This window comes from Tenrec ecaudatus, chromosome 1, assembly GCF_050624435.1.
Source record: "Tenrec ecaudatus isolate mTenEca1 chromosome 1, mTenEca1.hap1, whole genome shotgun sequence".
Classification (NCBI taxonomy): Eukaryota; Metazoa; Chordata; class Mammalia; order Afrosoricida; family Tenrecidae; genus Tenrec; species Tenrec ecaudatus.
In genome coordinates, this window is record NC_134530.1 from 5,533,881 (window position 1) to 5,553,393 (window position 19,513).

Consider the following 19,513-nt stretch of genomic DNA (forward strand, 5'->3'; position numbering starts at 1 on the left):
GAAAACGGGCAGCGAGGGAGGAGACCACGTGACAGCAAGCTCCACCGTGACGGGGTGACAACGACAGGCCGGGCCAAGGACACTCCCGCAAGGCCACGGGGTGCAGCATGGCGCCCAGCCACCCCGGAGGACAGGGTAGAACTGCCCCAGGGGGCTTCTGAGAATGTCACTCTGGACGGCGCGGAGAGCCGCGTCTTTCTCCCGAGCGCTCCTGACCTGGGGAACAGCCCAACACGCAACCACCGCGCCACCGAGGCTCCTCATGGAAGGCGTCCTTGCGAGGCTCCACGCCGACCAGCAGGGCAGCCTTGCGGGGCCATGGCACACGTACACGCATGCGCTGGGCTCCAGGAAGACGTGGTTGTCACTAACTACAGAGATGTTTTTATAGAATACAGCGAATTCCTGTTTGAATACTGCAGGGTAATTTACAGAGTCCTCTGACAGTGCCGCATCTATGTTCTTCACACACACACATACCTCCATACACACATACATACCCATATACACATACACATATACATACACGCATGCACACATACACACACATATACCCACACATATATATCCATATACACATACATAAATACATGCACACACATATACCCCACCACACATACACACATACACATATACACAGACTCATATCCACACACATACATACCCACATACCCACACACATACATATGCATGTATACACACATATACACATGCACATATCCACACAATACACATATATATGCCTACACACATACATACACATACACATATGTACACACACACACACACACACACACACACACACACACCAGTGACGGCACAGGGCCGTTTTCATGCTCACACCGCCCAAGAGCAAACCTGAGGCTTAGGAAGAATCACGTGGCGGAGCCCAAGTCACAGGTCCCCACTCAGTAAGCTGGCCTGGGGGGCTCTTCATGGACCCCAGTGTCACAGGTGGCTCCCTTTCGTAGATGAAGAGACCGAGGGTCAGAGCGGCAACACTGGCAAGAGAACTCGGGCCTCTGTGGCGGCTGGGGCCTGAGCCTCGCTTTCCGCAAGAGGCCGGCCTGACTTCTAGGTTCCCATGTCATATTCTGCAGAGAAGGTGCTGGCTGCTGGAGCCCAGGGCTGCCCTCCCTCCCCCACTTTCCCTCCCCCTGTGGGCTGACTCTGGAGCAGAAGGGGAGGGTCCTGGTGCTGACTGATGAAAGCCCTGCCCAGACTCTGCCGGTCTCCCTGGCCTCCATGGTGACCTCCAGCCACCTGCCCAGGCTCGCCCCTGAGCACCAGGTGCTCCAGCCTGGGAGGTGGGCGACATGGGCAAAGGGCTACAGCTCTCCAGGCCTTTTATCTCGGGCCCTGGTGGGTTTGCACACTAGGGCACCAAACGGCACCTCTGGGGAAAACACGCCCAGGCCCCTTGGGAGCATCTGCTCTGTGCCACCAGCCAACGCCTGGGGTCACACGTGCCCTAGCAAGCCACCTGGACTATTCCAGAATCTCCACCCACATCCCTGAGGCAGGGCCCTTCCCGCCTCTGCCCACACAGCCCTTCAGGGCTCCCGTCTCCCAGAAACCAAAACCTAAATCCTCCTCATAACCCACAGGGCCCCTCCCCTTCACTCAGTCTGCTCCAGCCCCTCAGGACTCCAAGCTAGTCCTCTGCCTTTCCACCTTGGTCCTGCCCCAGGACCTTGGCTCGAGCTGTGCCCTCTACCTCGAACACCGTGCCCTCATCTCCAGGGAGCGCCTCTTAGAACTCTCTGCTTGAATGCCCCCTCTTCACTGCACCCCTTTACCCGGTCTGAAATGCAGTGCAGCCCACCCTCGTTCTCCTTCCCCCTCCCTTCCTGCTAGGGCTCTGGGCACGTCCTCCATCTGACACGGTCTCTTCCGCGTGGTCACTCAGCTCCGCGAGGACAGGGACACATTTTTCTCTGTTCCAGGACAAGCCCACACCCCGCCCCCCATGTCTCTCACAAAGACTGTCACACTTAGGTGCTTGGTAAAAGCTCAGAGAAGGATGCGTCCATCATCAGCAGTGGCGTGAACTGTCCAGAAAACTGAGTGGACCCCTGACCTCACACCGCACACCAGATTGAACCCCTGCTGGTCAGAGGGCACCAACCAGAGGGCCACTCAGCATGTGGATGTCAATGTGGGGAAAGTCCTAGGGCTCCGGGTGACGGTGAGACACTGAGTCTCCCCGGGGCCAGTGGAAGTCCCTCACGGGGGGCTCCTCACCTGGGGTGACTGCACTCCCAGGGGACACCAGGCAGCCTGGGAACAGGTGTTACATCAAGACTGGGGACCAGTGCTGCTGGTGTCCAGCGAGTGGGGGCCAGGGCTGCTGCTGAATCCCCGACAGTGCACAGGACGCCCCGGCCCAGGGAAGGCTCCAGTCCCCGTGTCAGCAGTGTGTGTGTATGGGGGGATGGACAGAGTGGGGGGCTTGTACTAACGACTGAGGGACTGAGCAAAGAAAGCAAACTGAAAACATTCCACCTCCTCCAACTGCTGATCCCAGTGCAGGGAGCAGATCCCAGGAGACCACAGGTCACGGCAGAACAGGGGAGGAGAGGGACACAAAGCAGGCATGGCCCAGCCTGCCTGGTCTCTGGCCCAGAGGCAGTGCTGTATGGCATGGCCTCAGCGGGGCCCCTTCTGTGGGAGGCCGAGCCCGTTTCCCTCTGCAGGGCAGGGATGGTGAGGACAGGAAAGCCTGGCCCGAGGGGGGCGTGGGGGCGTTGAGGAAGAAGGCAGTTATGATGAGACCAGGCTGGCTCACACAGCCCTCAGGGCAGACAAAGACCCAGAGCCTGCCGCCGAGAGGCCTGAGAGCATGCTACACCTGACCCGACCAGAGCCAGACCCACAGCCAGCGGGGACACAGCCAGACAGCAGGGCAGAGTGACAGGCTGAGGCCATGTGCCCTGGGGTCGATCCTGACTCACAGCCGCCCCAGTGACAGAGCAGCGCCACCCGGGGGGCTTCCTGGACTGACGGCAGGAGGGGCTGGCATGTCTAGGGCATTCTTCCCAGGAGCCGTGAGACGGGTTTGAACCAGCAACCTTTGGGCGAACAGCTGTGCCCCAGACCACTTTGCCACCTGGGCACCTGGCTTATTGGGAGCAGAATTTCTATTTGGGGTGAGGGCTACGCAGCGCTGTGATGTGATCCATGCTGCTGATGGACGCACACTGAAGTTGTGACCACAGAATCTAAGGACTAGAACATGCGTGGCCAGGGAAACTAGTCAATAGCGAAGCAGGCATGTGTGCCCCATGCTGGCATGGAAGCAGTGTGTGCTGGTGCCAGCAGCACGTGGCTGGTGGCCCGCTGTGTGCACCGGGAAGCACCCAGGGCCCGGGTCACAAAGGTGCACCCACGTGCTGTCATCTCCACTGGGCGTACCCTCACCATTGGCAAACTCCTAACACATCCACAAAGCCCTAGCTTCCATGCCCTCTCCACCCCCCACTGGCCTCTTCTCTACCTCCATCCAATTCCTGTTCCAACTCCCCCCATTCCTACCCCTCTCTGCTGAACTGGATGGGGACTCTGCTTTCAGGGGTGCCTCCTCGGTGCCCCTGCCCCCTGGGAAATGGGGAGGTAGCAACTGACTGACATAGAGAGGTCTCACATGACTGGAGAGGGCCATGGCAGGAAGGTCTGTGCTCAGCGCTGGGCTTGGTAATGCGCTCACACCCAGGAAACAGCTGTAGCTATCACCACCATCACTATCACTACCACCACCATCACCATCACCATCGCCACCTCCACCACCTCCACCATCACCACCACCACCACCACCATGACCATTAGCATTACTATTTCCTAGCTGTTGCTAGTTTTTGGTGCACAGTAGGTGCAAAACCAAGAGCACGGTGGAGACGTGTTCACACACACGCGTGCACACACCCCTGCATGCACCTCCCACAATAGCCTCTTCTTACCTTCTGCCACACAGCCGCCAACAAGTAGCACCATGAGGAGGCCCAGGGGACCGACCGCCGATGCCACACCGGGGCCCCGCGTGGGCGCCATGCTTGAAGCGACCTCCGCCCTCCGGCCCGGAGGGGGGTGGCCCCCGGTCCCTCACCAAGAGGACTGGAGCCGAGTGTCAGACCACGCAGCGTCTGCAGAGACAAGGGAGAGGCCGTGAGCAGGAAGTGGGCAGATCCAGTGGTCTGCACAGAGGAGGCAGCGGCAAGAAGCCCAGGAAGGGATAAGGGAGGGTCTCAGGGGAACAGGGCAAGGAGGCGTGCTCAAATTCCAGGGGGCCCAACCCCAACTCCAACTCTGGATCAAGCCTTGCTGCTGCGGAGGCCTCCTTCCTGGCCAAGCTCCAGTAAGAATGGTGCCCCAAGCCCAGACCAAGCCCTGACCCCTGGCAAAGCCCCAAGCTCAATGCTCACTGAGCCTCCTCTCTGGACGGCACCTCAAACCCAACCTGCGGCCAGGCCTGTGGGTGCTCTGAGCTCACCATTTCTCCAGTTCCAGAGAGCCCATGTTCTGCTCCTGCTCCCACTTGGCCCTACTACCTAGTCCCCCACCCCCAGGTAAACCTGGACCCACTCATGCACCCTTACCACCCTCCCCCGCCCCTGCCTCTCCCCACTGCCCGCAGGAGACCGACCATCCTGGGCCAACCTCACTCTGTCTTCTCAGGGCGCAGCCCCATGGGCAGATCTTGTCCTGCCTCTGCCCCCGCTGTGCCAGGAACACACCCCGCCCCCACCCCACCCGGACTCCTTCCTGTCCCACGGGTCCCTGGCTCTCAGAGATCAGCACCCCCACGCCACGTCCCACAGTGCAGAGATGACAAGGATGGCCATCCACTGGGTTTAGCCTGGCTTGTAATTAAGTGCCCACTTCACCGATGCCACATCCCTGTCCATCAAAAAGAGCCCTAACTCATCCTGGGCGAACGGCGCCCCTCCCCCCACAACTGGAACCCCTGCCAAGTGCCCTCCCCACCACGGTCGGAGCCAGGGCACAGGGCCAGGGAGGGGCCCGAGGGCCTCAGCAGGTCACCCCACACTCCCTCTAGGCCTGCCCCGGGTGGGTCCAGCAACGGCCACATAATGACAAGACGGCGCGGCTGCTGTGACGTAGAGTTCCAAAATACTGCCTGCAGCCGCCTCAACCAGCCCAGGGCGGCCTGTGGTGCCCGGGTCATGGGAGGGGCGGAGGTGGGGGGAGGGTGGCATGGGGCAGAGTTCAGCACATGTGCATGGTTAGTCTGCAGACACAGAGGCCTGACACAGACCATGAGGCCCACACAGTCACACACACACATACACGGTACGGGCACAGGTGGGGGCACACAGTCAGACCACACACATGAGGTACAGGCAGAAATGTGTGCATAGTCAGACCACACATACACGGTATGGGCTCAGGTGTGGGCACACAGTCAGACCACACACATGAGGTACAGGCAGAAATGTGTGCACACTCAGACATCGCACATGTGCACACACACACACACACACAAAGTACAGACTCAGATGTGTACACAAACCCCACCCATAGACCAGAGAAAGTCGAAGTGCAGATGTGTATAGTCAGGCCACATCCACAGATTAGGCACAGGTTCAGAGATGTGCACACAGTCAGACCACACATATAGAGGAAGGGCAGAGGTAAGTATGCTCAGAACACACACAGATGAGGGTGCAGGTATAAATGTGTGCACATAGGCCACCAAGCCATCCACACCTGGGACAGACACAAATGCACAGTCAGGCCACAGAGGTACACAGATCAGAGATGCACACAGTCAGATTACAGGCACAGATTAGATGCAGACACAGATATGTGCAGAATCAGGCAAAATGCACAGGCTGAACAGAAGCAGAGACATGAACACAGACCACAGGGCACCAGCCAGCATAGATGGACACGCGTGCGCGCGCACACACACATACACACACACACCCCTCCAGTAGATGCATCCTGCATACAGTCAGACCCCAGGCACCCACAGACTCAGATAAGACACAGGAGGGTCACCCATCAGTCTGGAAACACGTAACACACAGACCCCGAGCGTGTGAAATGCACACAGTGGGTGGCACACAGGCCACGGGGGCAGCCAGGCAGGCCTTACAGTTACAGTTAGGCCCCAGGGAGCTATCAAGACACTGTCAGATCACAGACCCCCCCCCACCCAGTGCATGGGCAGGTACACCAGACACACACACACACACACACACACACACACACACACGCCACAGACAGGCCATGCAGACAGCAGGCCACCCCTGCATGTGCCCAGTCAGTCTGCAGACACAGCGCCAGTGGGGTTGGCCAAATGGGGACATGAGTGCCCGGAGGGCACACCATCCTGGACCATGGTAGGACCCTTAAGATCAAAGTGACCAATGAGGAAGGTTAGTGGCCCTGGCTGTGAACAGCTCCTGGGCAGCTGGGGCTAGGGTGACCACAACAGCTGGCCCCACCCACAGACACCCAGCTGCTGGGCACATGGGGGAAACGGAGTCAGCTCAGCATGCCTGCAGCCCAAAGGGGCCGAAACCCTGGGCGGTGGGTCTCTCCTGTGGTCACCTCCTCCCTCCACTTACCCCTGCTCTCCCAGTCCAAGCTGCCGCACCCACATTTACAAACATCTGGCTGAACCAGCCATGGGTGGGGCTGGCTGGGGACCCCCAACTTCCCTGCTGCAGCTTGTTGGGGAGGGGGCAGACTGGGGGCTTCAGAGACCTGGCGATGGACACGGGGGTGGGTAGCAGACACCAGCCCTCTCAGGCTTCACATCCTCCCCTGGGGGGACTTTCTGGAACAAATATAGCCCCCACACCTCCTCCTGCTTCCTGGAAGCCCCCTATGGGGATGTCTACAGCAGCCAGGGGCTCTCCGTAATCCCATCAGTTCCACCCATTTCTCTCCCAAGTGTGCCCACTTCCAGCCGGCTCTCTACCTCTGCCTGCCTGGCCACCTCCATCACCCCCCTGACCATGCAGTCCCTTTGGCTGGGGAGCCCCCACCGCTATCACTTCCACTCTTCAAACTCTGTACCTTCCACCACAGCAGCTAGAAGGTGCCTGTCAGCACCTGAGTCAGGGCCAGTCCCTCTGCCCACCCAGCCCTACAGGACATCCACCACCAACCCCCCCACCCCCCTGCTGCCCACAGGGCCCTGCTCATTCGGCCCCTGCTCATTCGGCCCCATCCCCTCCCAGCTGTCTCCTCTTCCTTTCTCCCCCTCACTCACTCCCCTCCTCCACCTTACCAGGTCGGGTCCTGCCCCAGGGCCTTTGCACAAGGTCTGTGCCCCCTGTCGGAACCACTTTGCCTCCAGATGTAATGCTATGGCTGGGAATCAATGGGTGAGTGGAATTAATGACTTGGTGAAAATTATAGGGTGAGTGGGAAGGGGGTGGGGTGGATGGTTAGTCAGGAAGGGAGCAACATCTTGAGAGCCCTTTGGGGGTGGGGGTGGGGGCGAGCACAGCAGTGGAGCCGAGTGGGCTCCTAGGCTCTGAAGCTCCCTGGGCAGTGGGGGGCAGGCAGGGATGAGGCCAGCATGGCGCCTGACCAAACCTCTGCCTGGGACCTGTTACGGAGAAAGGCCTGGTCACGTAGCCCTGCTGCCGGAGGAGAAACTGAGGCAGGAGCTTGACTTGCTGCTGGTCCCACTCAGAGAAACACTGTGCAGATTGTGCAGCTGCCCCTCTGCCCGCTTTTCCAAGCTGTTATTTTCTCAGAAAAGCCCCGGCCGGGAGTGGCTGGGACCTTGGCTGCTGACCGGTAGCTCCACGGGACAGAAAACACAAACAAGCTCACTGCCAGGGAGTCCATGCCGGCTCAGAGCGACCCCGGCAGGTCAGAGCAGAACTGCCCTGTGGGTTCCCGAGGCCCTCGCTCTTTACGGGAGTAGAAAGCCACGCCTTCGGCTGGTGGTTTCAGACTGCTGACCTTGGTCAGCTAGCAGCCCAACGTGTGACCACAGGCCACCAGGGCTCAGAACAAAAGGCTCCACGGTCTAGCCCATTGGTTCTCCACCTTCCTAATACCACGACACTTTAATACAGTTCCTCTTGTGGTGACCCCCCAACCATAAAATTATTTTCATTGCTACTTTATCACTGTCATTTTGCTACTGTTATGAATCAGTCGACGCCCCCAAGGGGTCGAGACCCACAGGTTGAGAACCGCTGATCTAGTCCCATAGAGATGGCGCTTGGGAAGCCAAGGGGCTGCTGCACTCTGCCCTGGAGGACTGTGTGGTGCAGTCCACTGGGTGACCACTGGGTGTTGGCTCACCCATGCTGTTCCTCTCGTGGGCCGCCGGGTGGATTGGAACTGCCAACATTTCGGTTAGCGAGAGGTGGCACTCTCTGACTCCTGGGCAGGGGGTAGCCACGAGGATGGGGCTGGCAGCATGTGGGGCCACAGAAGGTAACTCGGCTAAGTTGGGGTGGGAGGGAAGCGAAACCTCCCTGAGCAAAACTCATCTGAAACCTGGGAACCCCTGTTTCCACCCACCCACCGCTTCCCCACCAAGGGCTGCTGAGTACGGCCCCTGTGCCCTCAACAGGACTGATACAGAAGGGTCACTGAGGCTGGCATAGGCAGTGCCTCACTCCAGGCTCTCAGAGGGGGGATGCAGGGGGTACCCCAGGTCTGGAGCCCACCGATCACCGTGTGATGGCAGCAAGGTAGATGGCCCTCTCTGGGCCAGCACACCCTGCTGAACAGCGGAGGGGGCCTTATACCATGGAGACACCTGCTGAGGAGCACTGCTGGTGGGGAGGAGTTGGGCGTCCACCCCGGCCAGGCTCTGCACCGAGGGTCACGCGGTCCCAGACACGCAGCCCGTGAGCCCACACGCTCCGGGAGCATAAAGGGGCGATTGTGACCCAGCACCAGCAGCAAACAGGCTTTGTCACCCTCCCAAGCAGATACTCCCAGGCCTGAGGGGGTCTGGGGGCACTGCCCGGCCCCCATCAGGGACTCCAGTGCCATCCAGAGGAACATAGTGACCCCTAACCCGTCTTCCAGACCCAGGGGGTGGGTCCCGAAGTCTGAGACCTCACTTGCAGGCTGTGGGGGCCCTTCAAGGACAAGGCCAGGCAGCCCAACAACCAGGACCCCTGGACTGCTCAGAGACACAGGAGCCCCACCCTAACTCCGCAGCACTTGAGGTGGTTCCGGTAGCAGCACTGTCCCCAGACCCCATCCCAGGGGACATGGGTGCCGGGTGGGGCCGGGCGGGAAAGGATGTGAGCTGAGGCTGGGCCAAGGGAGGTGGCTTTAATTGACCATCGATTTGTAATCTGAAGGCGCAAAAGGTGCAGGCCACTGTCCCCAAGGGTCCCTTTGGCCAGGAAGGGCCGGTGGGGTGGGCAGGGACCTGGGCCTGGCCCCAAAGAGCGGAATCCTGGTGATGCTCTCCAGGCACCCCTGTGGACGGAACCCCCTTAAGCACCCCCCATGATTCCTTCTTAGTGAGCAGATGCAGACACAGTTCAAAGAGGGCTGTGGTCCCGCAGCCCAGAGGGGGCTGGGCTGGGATTTGAGTCCAGAGTTCACACTCTCTAGGGGCCCCAGCTGCCAGGCCAGCCTCTACCAGTGTGTCCCCCTCAAGGGCTTCCTGCAGGGGTAGGAGATGGCCAGCTCTGGTTGTGCCCCTCCCCTGCTCACACACCCACCAGGGCTCCGAGTTGGGGCGCTGCACTGTCTGATCCATGCAGCCTCCAGGAAGTTTGGGCTGTCTTGACCCTTCCCATCTGGTCACCTGGCAATGCTCCCTTTCAGGCATGCTCTCCCCACCCCAGGCTGAGCCTGGACTCCCTCTGGGCTCATACCTCGCCCCACCCCCCCAGGACCCTTCCCCAGCCTAGCACCGGACTGCGGGGGCTGATGAGTGGCTACTGGTGACTCTGCCTCTCCCTGGCTCTAAAGGCTTCCATGGCTTCCACCTCTGTGCAGTGAAACCCAGAAGCCCAGCCTTGGCTGAACCCCTTCATGCCCGCACCCACGGGTGCCTGGGCTCTCTGTGCTTTGCTCCCATCAAGGAAGGCCCTTGTCTACATGCGTGCTGCACCAGCTCGTGCCCCACGCTGTAGCAAACCTCCTCCGGGCAGCCCTCCGTGATGCCCCAGGCTCTGTCAGAGTCTGGGCTGGGGGGGCGGGGAGCAGTTTTGCTCCTACTACCCCATCTGTCATCCCCCAGGATGAGGGCCTCCTTCCTTCTCCCCCCATTCACCAAGTGCCGGCAGTGATGCTCACTCGGGCTTTTGTAACATGGTCCCGTCACCCTGCCTGGTCCACAGAGGGAAACTGAGGCTGCATGCTGCTCTGCACTTTGAAGGGTTGGGGAAAGGCTGGGGGGAGGGGGCACATACACACACACAAGGTGGGGTCGGCCCAGAAGTCCCTGAAGTCACTAAGGGGGGGGACACAAGATCCAAGCCACTCATGAGCAGAACCTTGGGAACTGCAGGCCTCTGGGGAAATCCTGGGGGGCGGGTACTGGAGAGGGGGTCGGCGGGGGGGGGGGGGGCGGGATAGGACTGTCCCAGAATCCCAGGCACATATCTTCCTGGGCCTCAGCCTCCGGCTGAGCAGAAGTGCTGTCCCCTGGGGCCCCCAAGCTCCGGGCACAGGCAAGAGCCCAGAGGATCACAAACTTTCTGCAATTTGGGGAGGGAGGGTGGCTCTGCACCCCAGGCCAGCACCCTGGTCTTACCGCCTCCCCCACTTTACAGGTTCCAGAGGATGGATTCCAACAGGAGCCCCTGTGGCAGTGCCCCCAGGCTGGCAGCCCTCGCTTGGCTCCACCCCCGGGAGGGGGAAGGGGAGGCCGGGGGCCAGGGCGGGGGAGGGGCTCCCACAGAGCATAACGGTCCAGACTTTTCCAAAGTGCTGGACTCGGTCCTGGGGAGCGGGGAGGTGGCGGCTGGGGAGCGCCCGCCTGCGGGAGTCTGCACCGACCCTGCGAGCGCGTGAGGTGGGGGATATGGGAACCCCCCCTCCAGCGGGGGACAAAGCCCAGCGCAGACTGGGTCTGGGGACAGAAGGGGGTGCACTCACGCCGCCGTGGCTCAGAGTGGGGCCTGCGGCCCTCTGCCGCGCGCTGCCTCGCCGGTCACCTCGGCCCGGCGGCTCTCCTTGGTCCCTCGCCCGCGGTCCGCCCAGGGCGCGGAGGAGGCGCAGCGAGGACTCTGGAGAGGCCAGGCCCAGCAAGCGAGCGAGCGGGGGCATGGGGGCGGGGCGAAGGCGGGGCTCTCAGCAGACTGGGGGGGCTGGGCGGGGCCCCACCGGAAGTGGGGCGGGGGCACCTGAAGGGAGCCCCGCTGGGGTACCTGGCAGCCAGGTGTCCTTATGAGCACAAGCTTAGTGGCTGGGGGGCTCACCCAAGGGGTGTCCTCCAAGCCTCTCCCCTAGGAAGCCCTGTCCCAGAGGACGCCCCTCCCCTGTTCTCTCTCCTCCATAGCACTGATCGGGATCATGGCAACAGAAGGGGGTGGGGTGGTAAATGGAGGAGTGAGCGACCCCAGGGAGGCAGAGGCTCCCCTAACACTCCCAGATATTGGAGAGGTCGGCGAAGGGGCAGAAGGTTCCCTTCCAGGTTACAGCGCCCACCCACCCCCAACAGCAGCACTCCGGTGGGGGGGGAGGGGCGCAGGCTACGAGGTCCCTCCCCCTGGGGGGGCGCCCTGGTCCAGGTCGAGGAGGAATGGCGAATTCGGTGGCAGAGGCCCCCAGCCCACCCGCCACTGTGAGGAGGGGGCGGGGAGAGCACAGAGCCAGATTGGAAACAGATGGGGCCGCCAGTGCCAGGCCCGTGACACTCGATCCGGGGGAGGCGGGGAAGGTGGCCTGGAGGGGGAGGGGCGGCTCCGCCTGGGCAGCCAATAGGGGCCCTGAGCTGCCCGGGGTGCGGGTTTGAAAACTCCACCAGAGCGCCAGGGGAATGGGGAGGCCCAACAGGTCTGGGGGAGGCGGGGAGTTGCGGAGGAGCGGGGAACACCCTGTCTGTCCACCATCCTTGGCCACAAATGCCTCTCATGCCACCGTGAGTGCTGGGTATCTATAGTTATGGCCTGCCTGAGGGGACAAGCTCCACCAGCACTCCCATTTCCAAAGGGGGAAACTGAGGCACGGTGGGAAATGACTTCCCCAAGGGCAGAGCTCTTACCCATAAGGCATCAAGGGGCTGGGAATTCCAGCTTCCACACAAATCACCACACATTTTAAACCCATCGCTTCTCGCCCTGATGCTTCTGGAAAGAGAGGGGCCCAACCTGAAAAGCTGGCAGCCAGAACCAAGGTCTGGTCGGGTAAAGATGACACTGCGCTACTGCCACCTGAAGCTGCCAGGAGGCAGAGTTGCCCGGACAGCGCCTGGCAGACCAGCCCCCACCCCCACGTAGTGGGTTAGCTGCTCTGGGAGGGACAGCACCTGGCTGAGGGACACACAGGGCCAGTGTCTGGAGGATCCTGGCCAGGGCTTGCTTGGGGACAGCTGCCCTCTCACCAAGACCCATGCCTCCTTGCAATGGCACCCCCAAGAGGTGCCCCCAACCCAGCACCAGATGCAGGATTACCCTAGCCTGCCTTTCTCAACCCCCAGGCCTCAGTTTCCTCTTGCAAAGCCCCCCCAAAAGTGGGAGGGCTGAGCTGGTGGGGCATTCTTGGGACATGGGCACATAGCAGGTGCTCTGCAAGCATCTGGACCCAAGTGCCCACTCCCAGCAGGCCTCCTGCTATACCTGCTCTGCCGCAGCCCCGCCCTGGAAGCACACAGTAGGTGTTTTACGCAGCCCCACCTGGCACAACATGGGATGGGTGAACTTTTCATTCACAGGGCTGTGGATTCCACCGAGAGACCTTCCCCCGGCTCCCCAGGACAAACAGTGGGCCCTCTGGTAATGCCACCAGGTGCACACAGTAGGTGTCCTTCTTGGACAGTGCAGGTACAGGGCTCCCATGGACGGGTCTGAATGCTAGCGCTCCTCATGTGACCTAAGGCAAGAGCTGTTCCTCCTTGGGCCTCCCTTTCCCCATCTGTAAAGTGGGCTCTGGAAGGCCTGGTTCACCCTCTGTCCAGCTGCTAACTGATCATCTGCGTCCACTTGGCAGTGCCGTGGAATAAAGGCCTGGCAGATGGCAACCAAAGGGACCCTCTGGGGCTCAAATCAGTTCAATGGCACCCAACAACACCAGCCCGGAGTCCCCAAGTGGCACAAATGGTTAATGAATGTGCTGGGCTGAAAAGGTAAGAGGTTTGAGCCCACCCAGAGGTCGCTCAGAAGCAAGGCCTGGTGATCTGCACCCACCAAACTGTCGCTGAAACGCCTGCGGAACACAGGATGAGGCAGAGCAAGGGGGAGGGTGGGCAGAGGGGGCATTTGCACCCTGGGCACTAATCCCAGAGGGTGCCAGAGGAGGCCAGCTAGTGAACCACGGTACCCACCCTTGGATGGACAGGGCAGAGGGTAGGGAGGTTGGGGAGTGCTGGCCCCAGGGCACCTGTTACCCTCACTAGCCCTCTGACACCGAGCCTGGTCACGTCATGAACCAGACAACGGACGGCACCCGGTTGGTGTAAGCCAGGCATACACCAGGTGCTTAATCAATAGGGCTTAAGCAACAGAGCTGCTGTCTGCCCAGGACCCAGGGATGGTGGCCCTGCCCGCTCTGGCCTCCTGCCCAGGTCTCCATGGAGACAACCTCCTGCCCCCAGGAGGCGGTGACCACACTTGGGCTGGGAACCACTGCCACTCCCCCACCCCAGGCCGGCAGACGGCCACATGAGCCTGGAAGGAGGCCCGTCTGTTCCCCCATGGGCATGCGCCGCCAGTCCCAGCACCCAGGCACCCACTGTGATCTGCTCACCCCGAATACAAACCCCTGCAAGGGCTCGAGCCAAGCTGGGCCTCGATTTTCCCGAGCTGATGAATAAGCCAGGCACAGTCCGGGGGGACCAGTCCCTGGAGGACATTGTGCTGGGGACCCAACGCGGTGGCTGTCACAAAGGGCTCAGACGTGGGTAGGAGGGCGCAGGGCCGGGCCGAGTTTCATACTCTCCTACCCCGGGTCACTCTGCGTCAGGACATGCCAAAGGCAGGCGGATGGCGTTGTGGCTAGGTGCTTAGCTGTGAACCGGAAGGTCTGAGCTTCAAACACGCCCAGCGGCACCATGGGAGCAGGAGCCGGTGATCTGCACCCCTATAAATAGATGCCAGCCTCGGAAACCCTACAGGGCAGTTAGTTTGTCTCTGCCACGCGGGACTGCGCTGAGTCACAGCCTACTAGCTGGCACTCAGCAATGACAAGCTAAGCCAGGCGTACAAGGGGTACTCAAGAATGAACGCGGCCGTCTGCCCACGGCTGAGTGACGCGGGCAGACCCTCACCACATGGTGCCCTCTGAGGACAGACAGCAGGACGTGTCTGCCTCCATCACCACCAAGTCCCTGAGCTCAGCACACGCAGTAGATGCCCAGCAGATGCGCACATGGTCACCACTGCCCTCGCCCAGGACAGCCCCCTCCGCCCTTCTCACGACTGCCATCTAGTCGCTTCTGATCCTAGTAGGGCTGCCTCTGTGGCTTCCTGAAACGGTCACTTTTCACAGGAGCAGGCTCACTAAAACTCACTGCCAGCCAGTAGACGCCGATCCAGCAGCCCCACGTGATGGGGCAGAACTGCCCCCAGTGGGTTTCTGAGACCGTGACTCTTCCCAGTAGAAAGTCCCATCTTTCTCACAAGGAGCCTGGTGGTCTCAAACTGCTGGCCTCGTGGTGAGCAGCCCAACGTGTAACCGCTACACCACCAGGGCTCTTTCATGGGAACAGACAGCTTCATCTTTCTCCCTTGGAGTGGCCGGAGGGCTTGAACTGGTGGCTGTGAGGTTAGCAGCCCAACGTGTAACCCATTACACCACTCAGATTCCCTCTTCCCAACTTCCTTTCCCCCCCACGCCACATTGTCCCTGTCACGGGGCGTTGTCCCCATCTGTCATGTTGAAAACCAACACCTGTGGGCACCTATTGGTGCTGGGCACCCTTCAGGTAGATTCTGACTCGTGGTGGCCGCATCTGACAGCACAGAGCTGCCTCTGACCTCAGAAGAAATGTCTGGACATCAACCTTGGGACCAGCTGTCAAGGGCCCTTTGGGGCACCATCCCACCCCCCCCACACACCCCCGGAGTCACTGTGGGCCGGAGTTGACTTGACAGCCACTCTTGGTGCCTGGGCTGGCATGATTGCCAGTCACCTGCAATGCCACTGGGAGAGGGAACACCCTCTTCTTGGCCCTCGTGCCTGTCCCTTGAGCACTAGTCTACCAACGGCCTCCTTCTGGGGTGGGATGGGGGATGGGGCGATTAGCTTCCTGATGACGAGGTTAGATCCCTGCACCCTTCAGGCTCCGCAGCCTCCAGGCAACCCTCCCAGACTGCTCCGGCGCCTGACCCTGGAGGGCCCTCGTGGAAGTGCCTGGTCAGTTTGTCCTCTGCAGGCACCCCGGAAGCTCACTGCCCTTGGTGAGATGCGTGGGGCTGGCTCACGTCAGCTCCCACAGCTGGGACATTTGGGCGTGATTTTTTTTCCCCCTTCAAAATAACTTTTCTTCTAATTATAAAATAGGCGCGTGCAGCAGAAAATTAGGAGAAATCAGCATAAAGGAGAAAATAAAGATTACCCACAATCCATTCCTCGGCCGCCAACACACCACTAGGTTGCGGGTGGTCACTTTCAGTCACTCTGTCCACTAACAGTGGTGCCCGGGCCACAGGGCAGGCTGGTGATCTCGGCAGAGCCAGGCAGCTGCCCCCTGTGGGACAAGTGGGGAAGAGGGCTGAGGGGCTCACAGACAGACAAAGAGAGTCCGTTGTGTCATCCTGGGCAGGATTGAGAGGCGCCTCGTCCCCCCAAAATGATCTGTGAGAGTCCCAAAATCTGAGTTTAGATCCGGACAAATCAAAACCAACCCCCCTGCCACGGAGTTGATTCTGACTCTGGAGCAGAACTCACTGCCCCTGTGGGTTTCTAAGGCTGCAATTCATATTTCTCCCCAGTGGCGGCTGGTGGGTTTGAACCGCTGACCTCGCAGTGAGCAGCCCAACAGAGCTCCAGGCCAGAGGAACAGCAAGTGCAAAGGCTCTGCGGCAGATACGGCCCTCTCAGCTTTTCTCCTACATAGGCTAGTGTGACCTGTTCTTTTAAAGGGGCCGTGCCGCGGTGAGACCATCCACCAGCATCTGGCCTGCAAGACCTGAATGGGTGCCCTACAGTTGACCATCACCATGGCGCTCCACTCTAAATGAGGCTGGAAGGGGCATCCCCAGAGAGGAATACAGGTAATGTCCCAGGAGGCAGGCACCAAGGGTGATCTCAAGACTGCTGATGCTGGCCCTGCTTTGGTGTGCTGAGGGAGGAGCTAAGCCCTGGAAGGGGCAGGCAGGACACCCTGGCTGTGTCCAGTTTGCAGGGCACACGCCCGCACCCTCAGCTTCCGGGGAAGGACACTAACTAGGCTGTCAGCTGCCTCTTGGCCCCAGACATGCCCCGCCACGTGTTGAGGGCCCCTCCCCACCATGCATGGCATTTGAAACCTGGGGTCATGAGCGTATGCCAACCAGCCACGACTTGCCGCACCCACACCCCATCACTGCCCGGCGCCACGTCTGCCTGCGGGCCACGATGCAGCAGGCACGCCGCCCACAGCAGGCAAGCCCAGATCACCTCCCCTGCCGCTTCACCTGCCGGTTCCCTGGGCCCAGCTACCTCGATCTCTTTCTGGAAGAATCTAGGATACCATCAGGTATGGTTGGATCCAGCAATCTGGACCACCGTCCCCCCAGTCTGTCCTCTCCGCAGCAGCCAGATGGCACCCATGAGCACCCGAGTCAGGGGACCCTCTCTCCTCTACCCACTTCCCTGGGCAAAGCCCAAGGCCTCCCCTAGGGCCCTGCCCCTGCCCCATTCCCTCCCCTTCTCTCCTCTCCCCCTCCATCCCTCCACTCCAGCCACACACGGGCCTCCTCACTGTTCCTCCATCTCGCTGGGGACTTTGCACGGTGCCTGTGCCCTCTTTTTGATTGGGGAGGGGGGTCCCCTTCCCATCATTCAGTCCTCTCCGGGGAGCATCACCTCAAGATGATGTTGTTAAAATAAAACAAAAAGATGCTGTCGTTGGCACCCGCCCCTGACAGAATCATGCCCACCCCCTTGCCCCAAAGCCCTGAATCCAGTGCCCTCTGGGCACTTGTTGAAATGACTGGTTCATTGCTCTACTGCTGACTGCGCAGCCTCATGCTGCCCAGTTTGGGAAACACTGGCCCCATGTGCCTATCAGGATGAACACGATCACAGGGAAAGGGACGGCATCTGTCTTGAGACTCGGCTGTGCGGCCGTGGCTGGAGGCTGTGACCTTGGAGAGTGAGGTTAGAGCCCAGTGCTGCACCGCCCCCAGGAAAATTCTTAGAGACAGTTTGGCTCCAGAATGTGGGAGCCGGAAGGGTGAGGCGGGGGTGGCCAGGGCCTGGCACAGAATGAAAAACTAAACCACACACCAGCCCGAGGCCATCGACTCTGACTCATGGGACCGGCGGGTCACAGGGCAGGACTGCTCGGCGGGGTCTTCTTGGCCACCGTCACCTCCATGGAAGCAGACGGCCAGGCCCAGCTCCTGTGGCAAGGCTGGGTTGGCACAAACCACCCACCTTTTGTAAAGCCCCCCAAAGAACACACTGCCATTAAGCCAACTGTGCTTCACTGAAGCCCTCTAGAGCAGGGGTGCAGTGCCCCTGTTGGTGTCCACAGATGTCCACCTTCACGAGGGGAGACAGCCTCTTCTGTCTCCCTCTGAGTGCCTGGTGGGCTTCAACCACTGACACCATCAGGGTGCCCCACCAAGAATAAGGCCCAGACCAAACTTACCAACACCTAGCCAATTCTGACTCCTGGGGACCACAGAGCCGAGCAGGACGGTTTCTGAGAACGTAACTCCTAATGAGTCGAAAGCCTCTTCTCTCTCCCGCAGAACAACTCGGGGTTTCAAACATCTAACCTTTCGGTTAGCAGCCCAACATGCAACCTCTATGCTACCACCCAGTGCTTGTCCGTACCAAGAATAGGCACGAGAAAGAAAGAAGAGAGAGAGAGAGAGAGAGAAAACCTACTTTGGTGGCCAGGCAGAGATCCAAAGGTGCTCGGTAGACCTCTAGTAGCTACATACCATCTCCAAACACCCCAGTCCTCAGATGAAAAAGGAGGCCAGTCACAGTCCAAGCCCTGGTCCACCCGCCCCAGCCCCATGGGAAGGACTGAGTGGCTGGTGCTCCAGCCAGGACATTCACTCAGCCGGAGCTATGTGCGGCCAGGTCACTGGATCTGGACACATCCTCTCTGCATGAAGCCATGCTCCTCTCATTCACCCTCCTTCCTCGACGGAGCCCTCCAGGTCCCCAGAGAGTGCAGGTGCAGCCCCTCCAAACACCCTCCGTTCCCCACCTGTCTTCCTTCAAAGAACTAGCTGCATTTTTCGTTCTGGCACATTACGCATGCTCTAAGAGAGACGGAGAGTTTGGGGTGGGGGTGGAATGGTCAGTGCTCTCAACTGTTCACTGAAAGGGTCGAAGGGTCACTGGATCTTGGTCAAAAGGGGGAGAAACTGTGGAACAGATCCTCAAATTATCCAGGAGCCCAGGCTCACTGGACTCATGGACACTGCCGGTGTTCCAACAACAGCGGCGACTGTTCAGCTTCACTGGAGTCCAACTTGGCGTGGGAACTCTCCCCTGAAGTCATCCTTTAAGGGACAGATCTTCTCACCAGGCTCTGGCACCCTTGAGCATGCACAGCACTTCTGAAGAGTCCTCTGCGGGAGATTAAAAGGACTCATCTGAAGCACCAACAAGGATGCTGCGGGCGACGGGGGGTGGGGCGGTGGGGACACGTGAGGCAACAACAGGGACTCTAAGAGCCGTCAGAAGAGAAGTAAGGGCAGCGTGGACACCTTGGGGAGGAGGCCACCACTGTCACCCAGCACTAGGTCTAGACACTTAAACAGGAGCAGCCTGTGCAGTATCGATGGCATTCAGAATCAAGCAAAACACTAAGTTAAAAAAAAAGAAAGAAAAAAAATTAAAATAAATTTAAAAAAGAGAAAGAATGAAAGAACAGTATAGAAAAAATCTAAGGTTTGAAGAGCCTTGGAAGAAAGGCCTGGTAATCTCCTTCAGGAAAAACCAGCCAGACGCTGACACACATGGGGAGTCGGGCGACCAAATGAATTCAATCACCACTGGCTTTTAGAGGCGCTGCAAGCATCCTCCACTACTGCAGGGGGATCCGAATCCAGAGACCTTGTCACTTTCCCCTGGCTACTGTTGTTACTGTTGCACCAACAGCGCTGATGTAGCAAGTTCTAGCACTCTCCTCAACACTGTTGCTGCCACCACCAGCTGCTCCACTGGGGTTTGTTACAAAGACACAGCAGGCATGCGGTGTTACAGACAGGCTGTCTCT

At 59.9% G+C, this 19,513-nt stretch overlaps 1 protein-coding gene across 1 annotated transcript in view; it reads right to left on the reverse strand.

Moving 5' to 3' along the window:
• PTPRS (protein tyrosine phosphatase receptor type S) overlaps positions 1-11,211 on the reverse strand; it is a 79,994-nt gene extending 68,783 nt beyond the window's left edge. The window contains exons 1-2 of the mRNA XM_075549796.1: positions 11,065-11,211; positions 3,957-4,139 (exon numbers count right to left, since the gene is read on the reverse strand). Of these exons, the coding sequence (XP_075405911.1) occupies positions 3,957-4,047 (91 nt within the window). The 5' untranslated portion in view covers positions 4,048-4,139; positions 11,065-11,211. The remainder of the gene's footprint in view (positions 1-3,956; positions 4,140-11,064) is intronic.
• Positions 11,212-19,513: the final 8,302 nt, after the last annotated feature.